We start from the raw sequence: 12,299 nt of genomic DNA, 5'->3' as shown, positions 1-12,299 counted from the left end.
ACTCAAGCAGGGTCAGGTTAATTAATGTGAGAAGATCATAATGCAGTATCTCCTTAGCTGGAGAAGACACAGAGGAACATCTGGTGTCCTCTAAACTGGGATGAGTCTCACATGTTTATAATTTTCCATATTAATTCTTGCAGAAATAATTCTGTCATTCAAAATATTATGCACTGAGAGTCTTAAAACTTCTCATTATTACTATCATGTAATTTACCTCAAGGTCTGTCACTCAAATTCAGGGTGGCTCATTTTAATTCATATTAATGATTACTCAAAGAAATAGCAGTCTTTGTTTTAATATTAGATTTTAAGAAAGAGCATAATTTCTTGTATAAGTTAAGACAGCTGTAGACTGATAGAAAAATTAACAAGGTCATACTGATTTCTAATTCTTTAAATCTGGTACTTGCCTCTATCTCTCTGCCTCATCAGCTCTTCATCTCTTTTTCAAATCTCATTGGAAAACTAATTTCCCCCCTTCTCTCTACTGCTCAGTTATTTTCTCACTTCTATGTTTTAATTCAACTCTAAATAATGCTGGGATGAAGGAAAAGTAATATCTGACATCCCACATATCCTGTCCACTCACTCTCCTATGGAGGTGGGTTAATTTTTTTAAGTGAAAACTGCCTGTGAGCTGCAAATCGAGTCTCCCAACAAAATGAAGTATTTTGTCAAAGGGATTTGGCTTTAAAATTCATCAAAAGACAAGAAAGCAAAGAAATACCAGCCCTCTCCTCCAAATGCTGATTCAAAAGATATTCTCTAGTTTCTCTATTTAGAGATTTCATTGCAATGCCTTGGGTTACTGCTTGGGTACATTCCATTAAAATCTCTTCTCTACAGACAGGCTTCCTTAGCTAATTATATGTTATCTTGTGTATAACAGGAAATGTAATCCAGCTGGTGTGCTTGGGCCATGTGGGAGAACAAACTTAATACAGTTGCTGATACGTGCACAGCTTGGTATGCCTAATACAGGTCTCAGGGAGCATTAATTTTTGATGATTAACTTTATGGGTTTGGATGGCAAGGGGAGGAATAAGCATTTTCCAGTTCAGCTGCACAACCTGGAGTGCAGCTGGTGAGGTTTATATCCACTGTGTGCTGTGTTCCCTCTCCCATGAGGGAATTCCTACAGAAGGACTTCATGTCATTACAAGGCTCTAACAAGGCCCCACTCCTTCACCTGCCTCAAACATTAAACTCTTTTAATGAGAGGTAAAGAGATTATGATGCCCTGGAATCTTGCAAATAGTACAAGCTTTGGTCAGTGTCTGAGTTATAGTTTAAAGTATAAAAGAAAAATTAATTGCAATTATCAATGACACTGAGATTACACTGATGTCTGGAATTTGATTTTTAAAGGGAAAGACAGTACTGCCCATGAGAGAGTTTTCTTTTTAGAAACAGTGTTTGTGGATGATACCAAGGGATCATAAAATACAATGGACAGACAAAGAGGGTGCAGAACAGGGCAGACACCCTCTATCAAGAGAGATAATTTGCAGTGTTTAGTATCTAAAGACCCCAAAGAATGTCGTAAGAAGAAATGCTTTTATGAGCACACCTTAGATCTCAAAGAGCAAACATTTAACTGATCCTCTGTGTGTTTCTGTAAAGACTCACTTATTGTCCAAGGTATAGTTCTGAGAAGATTAACAATCTACCTGACATCAGGTATTTCAACTACCAGGCCTCAACACAGACTATTACTTCAGGATCATGATATTCTCTCTCTGGTTATAATACACACCTCTTCCAGCAATGGAAAACCCTTTCTCTTTGCTGTGACAGAGCTCAGAGCATCTTGGACTCAATGTTGAGGAATTTTTGTTCTCTCAGGCCAAATCAGCTCTCTAATTATGTTCTACGTCAGATTTTGCTCACTGCATTTTTGGCTGAAAGGCTGCAGAACAAAGGGACCTCTTATCAGACAACCAATAAAAATGTACCAGTGCACTCCTAAATAAGAAACTACAAATCTGTATAATTGGCTCATGATGAAATTTTGTTGTTGCCACCAAGATTTTCATTTTTGGAAACAGTATTTCATGAAATTCTGAGTGTTTTACAGAAATTCCCTAGAGAAATGAAGATCATATGGGAAAAAGTACTTTAAAGCAGAAAAATTACTGAGCTGTTGTATTGTATTTTGAAATTAATATATGTTTCCATATTTGTAACTTACTGAGACCCTTTTATCACTCTCCTTCTCTACTTTATTTCTTTAAAATTTGGTAGTCTTTCTCAGAAGAATATTTTTCACAGGGAGGGCTTGATCTTTTGATAGTTCTCTCTGTGCAATTTGTATTTCACAAGAGCATAAATCTAAGTCTCTTGCATAATTAGCACAGTCTAGCCTCTACCCCTTCTTCTGCTTGCTCTGGAAATGCATGGAAAGATGCATCTCTTTGTTCCATGCTCATCATTAATTTTCTTCCTTATGAAATTGTTGGAAACTGCCCCATTTTGTGGAGTGTTTACATTTTATTTATTGGTCAGCTATTTGATTTCTGAAGTTTACATATGTTCCAGGAAACTTTGGGAGCCCATGACTAGATGTAACTTCCATTTGTGAGCTGCAGAATTCCTACTGGTGATAATTAAAAGCAGGTATACTCTCCTAATGTGCTCCCCAATGATGTAGTGGCAATTTTTCAAATGTCAATAAGGAACCTTGAAAGAAATAGCAGTAAATACTCGTAAAACTTTAGAATATTGCATAATTCTTCAGAGCTTCACAAAGTTAAGAAACTCATATAAACAGCTGAATTTTAGGGATTGAGTGGTTGTATTTGATGGAGACATTCAATTTCTTATATTGTTTAACAAAACCAAACCTCCTTTGTTTATTAAATGCAAATGACAGGCAGAAAGGGATAAAGACAGGACTGCAAAAGTTGGTCCATTTTTCTACCTAGTGTTTTTACTACTGTTTTGTGCATTTTTCTTGACTCCCTTAGACATTAATAAAATTTCTGACCTTTTCATATTTAACATGTTCTTCAACCTTAGCTACAGTTTTACTCTCTGTTAGAGGGATGTCTTTGTGATAAACTCATACTAAATCCAGCAGACAATTACTTCACTCTTACAGTATTTCCTGTGGGCATGCAACAACATCCCTATTTTAGCACTTCTGCTGAGAACAGGAATGCTGATATTCCCCTCTTTCAGAGTTTCTCAGAAGGCTGAGACATTATGGTGTCACTTGCTACATCTAGCCCTGACACAAACTATGCTACTTAATATACAGAGCTCCACAGTGAAGAAGAAAAAAATGAAATCAGAATTGTTAATAATCAAATTAATTGTGCATATTAATATTTTCTGGTTTTGAGGTAGGACCCCCCCCTTTTTTTTCTCAATATAAAATTTCATTTTCATTTGGCAACTACACTTAACCAGTGTTATAATGTACTCTTCTTGATTTAAATATTATTAAAGTGGTGTAAAGTAACATTCTCTAATTTAATGCTATAAATAAGCAGACTGATTTGCAGTACTGGAATATTCATCTCTCTGATCTAGAACCTGGTCTCCAAGAGAGTTCTTGCAAATTACACCTGTGCCAAAGCACTGGAAGATGCCAGCAGTGCCTCAGACCTCAGAGGAAAGAGTTTATAGATAGAAGATATCCCTTATATATTTTAAAAGGTTAAAAAAGAAAATGTGGTTTTTTATTTTTTTTGTAAAAACAGCTAAGAGTGGTTTAAACTGTATCTAGGAAAGGGCCATAAAGCCTGTGCATGTAGTCTTGCTGAACAATGGTCAAGGCTAAGTAATAAGCAGACCCTGAAGGAAAATTATTTGCCTTGTCACTCAGCACTGACTGGTATTGGCACATAATCCATTGATGGAGGATTTTTATATATCTGTATATAAGATTTGTAGTTTAACATCCATATGAATGGCTACAGATCTTTGAAACTGCTCCTATTCAACTGAATAAAATCTCACAATTTGTCGTGTTTAATTCACCTCTGTAATATCAACAAAGAAAACGAAGTTCAAGTCATAATGTGGCTTGTTATGATAATGGATCAGAGCCTGAAGGACTGCCGTTAGTGCAGGAAAATGGGGTTCCTTGCTTTGGCTTACCAAATGTCTTCCCCTTCTAGCTGTCCTAGTTAAATTGTTTGGATTTTTTTCCCAGTTCACCCTTTCTTCTGCATCATTAAATCTGCATAATCTCAATAGAGAAGTGCAGTCAAGGAATAAAATTCTCAGATATTTACACAGACTAACATCCCTAAAACTTTCTTTCATTACTTAGTTTGTGTTTCTGTTCTTTGTGGTCTTCATACACACCCATCAGTTCCACTGTGACTTCAGATGGGGACAGAGAAACAGCAAGAACTGACTTGGCAGGGAACTGTTTAAGGCATGGAGACCAACAATTTCCTGTCTCTGTCTTCAGGATTGAAGGCATTGGGCAGCAGAAAATTTTTTTACTGGTACAAGGTCCTGTAGCAACTGGAAATGACCAAATATGTTTTGTGCTTATGGACAAGGAGGCTTCAAACTATGCTTTCCCGAGACCTGCTGTGTCTATGCACCTTGTACCTTTACATGCATGTTGTAGGTCTCTTCTGTGTGAAATTGCCTGATTTTGACAGAGCGCCAGAAATCCGACAGTTTCTCTCTCTTGTAACCCTCTAAACAAGGCTGGTGCCCTCTATCCTTTAAGCACAGATTTTTGCTTTACTCAGCAATAATAAATGAATTTTTTTTTTTTTTGGCCTCAAAATAAAATCACGTTCCCATTCACTGTAATTCTGCTGCTTCGGTGTCCCTCTAATGTGAAGTTTTTACAGCCCATATATCAAAATATGTTCAAGCATGTGATCCATTTATCCATGTTTGTAAATGTAGTTACTATGAGACAAGTAAATTACAATCTGTTAGCTGCTCTACTCGATTCTGATGTGAAACAAGACAGTCATTAACAAGTTAGAAGCAGAACAACAAAAAATCAGCACAAAATAAAGCGTCTACTTTAGCATACACAGCATTGTATGTGGGGTCAAGTGAAAAGATTTAAAGAATACTATTAAAAATATGAAACACACTGCTCTTTAGGATCTGAGTGTGGGTGATGCTGTAAGTGAGACCTACTTTCTCATAGTACTTGATCTCGTAGTCCAGAATTGCTCCATGGGGAAAGTCCGGCTCTTGCCAGGAGAGGGCAATGCTGTTTTGGGAAGCCCAGTCCTTCCTTACCATACCTATCAAGGTGGGTGCTGAAAGGGAAAAGGATAACTAAGGGTTAAACACGAAGCACACGGTTTATCCTTCCAACCTCCTGTCTGAGGATACCAACCCGAGGCAACTTGGAGTGACCTCCAGACAGAAAACCATGACAGATGGCAATTCTCAGGGAAACCATATAACCTGGAATTAATGTCTCAAGTACACACTAGTAACTCCTCTGCTGAAGTGCAGAGCAGCTTCTGAAAAATGGCTCTGTGCAAAAATACAGAAAGAAACGCCTGTGCTGGGCCCTGCCCCAGCCAGGCCGCACTGCTGGCTCCGAGCACACCATGCCCAGAGCAGAACCACATTTCAGAGGCAGCAAATTCTGCATTCAGGTTAATCTTCATTCAATGTTATAACTCAGCTCTTCAGGATGTACATTCAGTTTACTCTTTGGGGTAAAATAAAGCGACACAGCTTAAAACAGACGCAACGAATCCCTTTTTGGGCAAGGGCACTTCGGCCCCTTGTGAGGAGTCTGTGTGCACGAACAGCCAGCTCTGTCAGGAGGCCACTGGCAGGGATGGGGCTATGGGCAAACTGGGGGGCAAAGGTGCCCCCAAACCTGCGTGCCACCACCGACACCACAGGCCTGCAGCAGCACAGCAAGTAGGAACTGCTTCCAGTGGCTTCTGCAAGGGGCCCAACATGCATGGATGCACCCAGGAGCCAAATTATCTCACTGTGGGGTTAACCAATTTTAAGACACAGTTTTTCTGCCTTTTTGGAAAAGAAGGTGTTCGGTTATCTATGCAATAATTTCAAATGGTGCAAAAATTGCATTCTAGAACATGATCTTTGCTTATTTTATTAATCTGGTCAAGCATGTAAAAATATTCTCCAGACACTAATGTTTTAATAGTATTGATGTGCAGCTTTCCCAAATGTTACAGCAAACCCAGTCATATTGCTCAACAGTCTTGAACACAAGTGAGTAAGATCAACAATCCAGCTACCATAAGTGGTTCACAGATTTCACTATTTGTCTTTCCACTAAAAAATATCGGTTTATTACACACCTTCCCCATTTCTCTCTACTCTGAGCCTTACTTAACTTCTTCCAAGTTTCCATGGAGTTGTCTCCTAAAAATAACATATTTTTCTGACTTCTGTTTTTGTCTTTTGAATGCAAGAGCCTCCCTAGGAAAATGAAAAAATGAAAAGAGAATCTGCTTCTAGTCACAAAATTTCACACCTTAGTTTTCTTTCCTGTAAATATTTCAGGAAGTTTAAGAAATGAAAACAACAAATAAATTCTAAAATGCAAACAAACACTGAAGAAAACAAAACCGTCTGTTTGCCTTTGAAAAAAGGGAAACTCTACACAGAGATGTGCATATCTTTCTCTGTAAGAACGCACTTATCTCAGAGAGAAAATTAACTTCCAACCCTTGTCAATCTTCCCTTTGGATTACTGTTCTGTGGGATAGTAATTTGGTCCTCTCTGATGTGAAAATAACCCCAACTCAACACATAACACCAGAAAAAAAAACCCTACCAAAGTTTAAGAGCTTACACAGGAAACTTCTACACTTCTGCCATTTTAACCACAGCTCAGACGCAAGGGTATCAGAGAAACAAAAAGAATTCTATGCAGAATAAAGGATTAACCTGGTTTTCAGGAAGTCCTTAAACAGCATAATATAAATAACTGAACAGAGTAAAACACAAACTAATAAATAAAAAGCATTCACAGGATTGGAACCAAAATGTTATCCCGGGGTATGTATAACTACTCCCTCAGCTAAAATGAAATTTTTACTCTTGAAACTGAGGGTGAAGTTGAGCTCTCATAATATTTCCCTGGGGTACAATCAGCTTCTCCAAGCAAGATACAGTCAGGCTTGTTTAAAGGAAAACAGGAGCTAGCAAACATGGATTTGTAATTGCTACACACTGATCAAGGGCCTAGGAGGGCACTGCTCACATAAATTGTTTTAGTATTCGTAATTTGGAGTCATACACTGGCATCGAGCTGTGATTTAGGTAGGTCTGAGGGAGCTACAGCAACCTCTCAGATACATCTGGTATCTGAGTGTGTGCCTGCTTAGAGGTGATAGGCATCAGCTGGGCCACCTTCCCAGCACACTGCGGCTTCATTCCACTGCATTTGGGAGCTTGCTGGTCAGACAACCCAATCCTTGCAAAATTATTACGATTAATGACAGAAAACATCAGATTAAGCTGTAGATAAAATTATATTCTTGGCTCTTTTAGGCTTATAAAATATAGACTGCTGATATAACATGTCTTCAAACTATTGCCTAACCTTTATAAGCTTTCCATATGTACTGCAGGACGGGTATTTTGTGTTCTGACTTCCAAATTTATACAGCAATTCATGCATGTTTTCAGCCTGAGCTCAACGCAGTAATTCTTCCATTTGAGGAAGTGCATATCAAAGCACAGTCATGGTGCACTGCAAGATTCTTTCAAAACTTCAGTACATGAAATAATCCCAGTTGTCTTCCTGGGAAACAACTCAGTAGAAAATTAATGGAACAAAATTATTTTAGATCTCTCCTAAACCAGCTGTGCCTGACCTGCACTTGAAACCAACAAGCCCATACAGCAAGGCTCACATCACATCTGTAGCACTGGGCCAGCACTGAATCCTCTAAATCAAAATGCAGAGATGTGCACATAAAACTGTGAACATGAGACGTGTATTTGTGTTAGGTGGAAAAAAAAAAAGTGTACCTTTTAATAAAAAGACCCAGAGGAGTCACCATTGACCATTTCCTGTATGTGTAGAAGGATGATCCTGTTTTTGCCAGATAGGATTCCAGTCAGAAATTTATTGTAGGAAGAAACAGACAAATAAAACCATGTAATTAAAAGCACAGCTAGCTGAGTTTCTATTTCTTTTGTTGTGAAGTGCTACTAAAGAGAACTAATTTCTGTGGAGAAATTTCAGCTCCTTATAACTGTTGCTCACTAGAGAAGTCAATTAGATCTTAAAGATCCTATTCACTTATTGTTAAAACTCTTTTTAACCAGAAGATTGTAAGATAGGTAAATCCTATTTTCCCATTCCTAAAGACTGCTCTAATGTCCCTATGATGAATCAATGGGAAGTTCTTTTAATTAGTTGTTTCAAATCCAGTAGCTGCAGGAGAGCTCTCATTTGGTTGCCCAATGAAACCATTTGAAAAAAGAAATGCTTAGAAAAGCAGCATGGGTTTTAATCACTTTAATGGCAGCATTTTCTTGCCACTGGTCCTAGGCTGAAGGGTGCTTTCTGGCTCTTGAGCTCAGCACTGGATCTGTGTTTTGTACTGAGGACTCTTTGCACCATCTGTTTTCTTCTACACTGTTATAAATTTCTTGAATTACAATGAGTCATCTACAAGGTGCTGATCTCCTCATTTAATTTATTCTGATAAGCTTCTTAGTCTTTACAAATTTTTATTGAATAATGGAAGTTCATTCTTTAATTCAGAGCGAGCTGATTTTATTCTGAATTCCTCTGGCTTCTCTTTTTCAGAATCCGTTTTTTTCTCATGTGCTACATACAGGGGAGAAAATGCGTATTTTAAACAATGACTGGATCACAGTGTTTTTTCCCTAGAAACTTTCTCTTTTTCCGCAGCTGACTTCCATTATCTGTAACTGTCTGATTTCAGAATAGTTGATCTGTAGGGTTTCTGAAGCTATTTTCCTTTAGTGCATTTTCTAATTGTGCTGTTTGTGGTTTCACAGCCCTGAAAGTAGGCAAAGAAATGCCTCCTGTTTCTAGGACTGAACAGCTTTTATAGGATGCCCATTCATGGTGAGGAAGCCTCTGACCCAATGGCAGCTGATGACCAAAGCTCACCCAATTGCTGTCTGTACACGGAGTTATTTCACCCCTTGGTATCTCATTTCAAATCTTATTTCTTTAGTGAAGAGAAAACATGACAGCTCAATTGCCTCTCCCTGGCTGACAGTAAGGGCAGTAGCAGGTATGAACAGTCACTTTCTTGTCAAAAGAAGTTACCATCCAAAAAACCAAGAACAGCTGCACCAGTTTTGTCCTTTCTTCCCCACGAGTTGTATCTGTTTTGCCCAAAACCAATGAAGTGCCAGCAGATACAAATCTGGACAGGAGAGAGTGAAAGTGGGATCTGAACTGTACAGATGCTGGAGGGAGGTGTGCAACCTCACTCCTTTGGACACCATCCTCATGACAAGGCTGTGGGTCTCCATATGTAAGATACTGGGGGTCTCAATATGTAAATAAGGTAATAAATTTGGGATAACATGTTTAATTCAGTTTGTTGTTTCTATACCTCTGCCATTACCAACAATAACGTGAATCACACCATTAAATGTTATTCTTTTCTTGAGATCTCTGCCTGCTCCAAGGTACAGGAGAGACCACACTCACCAAAATACAGGGCTTTATCATGTGTTTTCTGAGTGCGGGTTTCCCTTTAGAGGAGGAATCCACCCTTCTCCCTGCCTCGTCCTTCTTTCCTATCTCAGTCACTTCTCAACTACAGTTATGGGGAAATACTGACTAAACCCTACTCAAAAACCTTGCTTCTCTTTGGAAACTCACTAATCCCTCCTAGTTTCACCCCACAGAGGAGGAAACCTGCATTAACATCCTGCAGGGAGCCTGCATTCCTCCTATTGGGGAACAAGTTCTTTCAGTAAGAGGTTGGAAGAGATATTAATGCTATAATGACCAATTTATGTTGACTGTGTTGGGTCAGAAAACAAAAGAAAACTGTTTTCCTGTTCATTAAAAGGGCTTCTTCAAGCTTCAATCACAGGTTAATGGCACAAATTAAACCAACAGTAAACGATGCTTAACACTATAGAAGTTATAGTTATCTAATAATTCCAAGTCCATTATACAAAAATGCTAGGAAATTAATGAAACAGAATAGAGATGTATCAAGGTCCAAATCTGAAGTGTTTTTCCAGATGGTAAAAACACTATCTGCACTTTTTCTATACCAGAGAATGCTATTGTAATTTTACAGTGTTTCACCAGCCTAGGTTCTCTAACTATATTAGAATTCCTATACTATTGGACATTGAGTATGATTTTATATTATAAATATCAATAAAAAGAGCACTGAGATCACTGAGGTTTTATTCACAGTGCCACATTTGAAAAAAAAAAAAAAGTTATTTCAGGGCACAGTAAGGAAAGTATTGATTTTACTTCTGATTCTAGAAAGACTATTAGAAAGGTAATAAGCAGTAAAAAGATGTTCTCAGAGAAGACATTTTACTCCAGTAACAGAACTGAAGTAATGAAACAACATTTCCTGATCAATGATAGTGCTTCCAGTATTCTACCCATTTGAGCTATTTACCAAGGATTTTCCAGGGAAGTTAAGAGGCCTGAAACCTTCATCCTGCATTACTAATGCCGTGGGTGACACACATGGTCAGTCATCTAAAGGATGTAGTTGTGCTGTCTATCATCCAGAGCAGTCTTTACTCCTGCAATATGGGTGTTAATCCTCCAGCAGAGATGCAGTTCATCCTTCCTTTCTTTTGTGTTTGTTCGTTCATCTTCCTGTTGCTATCTTTGTAGGCTAAGGGAAGAAAGACTCTCTTATGAAGAAGGGATGTGATAGGGATCCAGGAGACCTCTGTTTATATTCTCTTCTGGTTGTACTCCAGAGATTTTCTTTAATCTTTTGACTGAGCTATCTTAACGTAAAATGTGAATGTCAATAAGTTCCATTATTTGCAATACATGAGCACTTTCTTGTTAGAAGTGTAAGTGTGTGAATATAAAAGACTAAAACCTAAGCACAAGTTGATATGGGAAACAAGATCACAGAAATATGAACAGATAATAAACTTTTATTAAAAAAAAATAGTTCATAACCCATCTCTGTGTATTAAAGATGTTCACATGGATGAAACATCTTCAGGTTTATACTGAATTCAGTAAGAATTTGTTTCCTTACCACACAAGCTTGCTTTCAATTACTACAGTGACTAGATAAGATATTTGATTCTTCCCATAATAGAATCTCTTATCTTCCTAATCATTTCAGTAGTAATTCACAGTTACAATGTTTGGAGGGGATACTATTAGTGGCACTAACCTTGGAGTTCAAAGTTGAGCATGGTGATTCCCTGACAAAGCATTACAGCTAGCAAATTAACAAGTTTGGAATAAATAAAAGTGTTTTTTACTTCATTTTATTACACTAGCTCCCTAAAGGTTTGCACTCAAAAGACAGCAGAGCACTGTGCTTCTTTTGAAGCACTTCATTTACTGAAAATAGGCCTCCAGCAAGTTATAATTACCATCTCTCCCTCCATCTTAAAGTCTTTCCCCTCACAGATTTCCTCTGCTTGCTCAGAAATGGCAGATGGAAGCCAACTGAACCAAACACCCTTGTCAAAAACTGGATTCTGCTACAGAGCTGTGGGCTAAAGGTCATGATAGACACAACCCCCAAATTTCCTCCAGGGTAAATGTAAATTCAACATAGCTTTTTTTTTTTTTTTTTTTTCTGTTCCATAATGCAATTCCTTCTTCCTTGCTGCTTAATTTCTCTTTCATCTGTTGTTGATCTTATGTAAGGAGACAGTAATTATTCATCCACACGATTTTGCAACACTACAGATTTTCTTTCATTTACAGAATGTGCTGCCATTCTCCATTTTTCGAACTTCAGAGAGAAGCACTACTAAATCTTTACTTCTTACAGGACCTACTCAGCTTCTGATTCTTCAAAGTGGATTTTAGGAGAAGATACTTAAAACAACAATATCAAATAAAGCCTTATCAGCTGTCAGTCAGACTGTGTGGCTGTTCTGCACTCTCTGAGGAAGGATATGTGCAAAACCCTCAAAGGTAAAAAGCATTGTGAGATATCAGACATAATTTATAACACAATGAACAATTCAGAATATTTTAGTTAGAAGTTTTTTTTGTTTTGTTTTGTTTTTTTAATAGTATCACTTAAAAAATCACACAAATGCTTTACCTAGATGTATGGTTTAAGGAGTTATTTTATATGCTCTGTATGTCTGAAGCAAGTGCAATAAATTCAGTTCAAAAAAGCATAGTGGGA

General features: G+C 37.8%; 1 protein-coding gene across 1 annotated transcript in view; it reads right to left on the bottom strand.

The window, feature by feature from the left end:
- Positions 1-12,299, bottom strand: part of EPHA6 (EPH receptor A6) — a gene marked incomplete at its 3' end in the record, with an annotated part of 381,057 nt that overhangs the window by 117,467 nt on the left and 251,291 nt on the right. Inside the window, exon 6 of the mRNA XM_082277981.1 lies at positions 5,125-5,249. Within this exon, the coding sequence (XP_082134107.1) occupies positions 5,125-5,249 (125 nt within the window). The remainder of the gene's footprint in view (positions 1-5,124; positions 5,250-12,299) is intronic.

The sequence above is a fragment of the Coloeus monedula genome (genome assembly GCF_965178545.1).
Source record: "Coloeus monedula genome assembly, chromosome: 3".
Classification (NCBI taxonomy): domain Eukaryota; kingdom Metazoa; phylum Chordata; class Aves; order Passeriformes; family Corvidae; genus Coloeus; species Coloeus monedula.
Note: the sequence above shows the minus strand (reverse complement) of the source record. Positions and strands in the feature narration are given on the sequence as shown.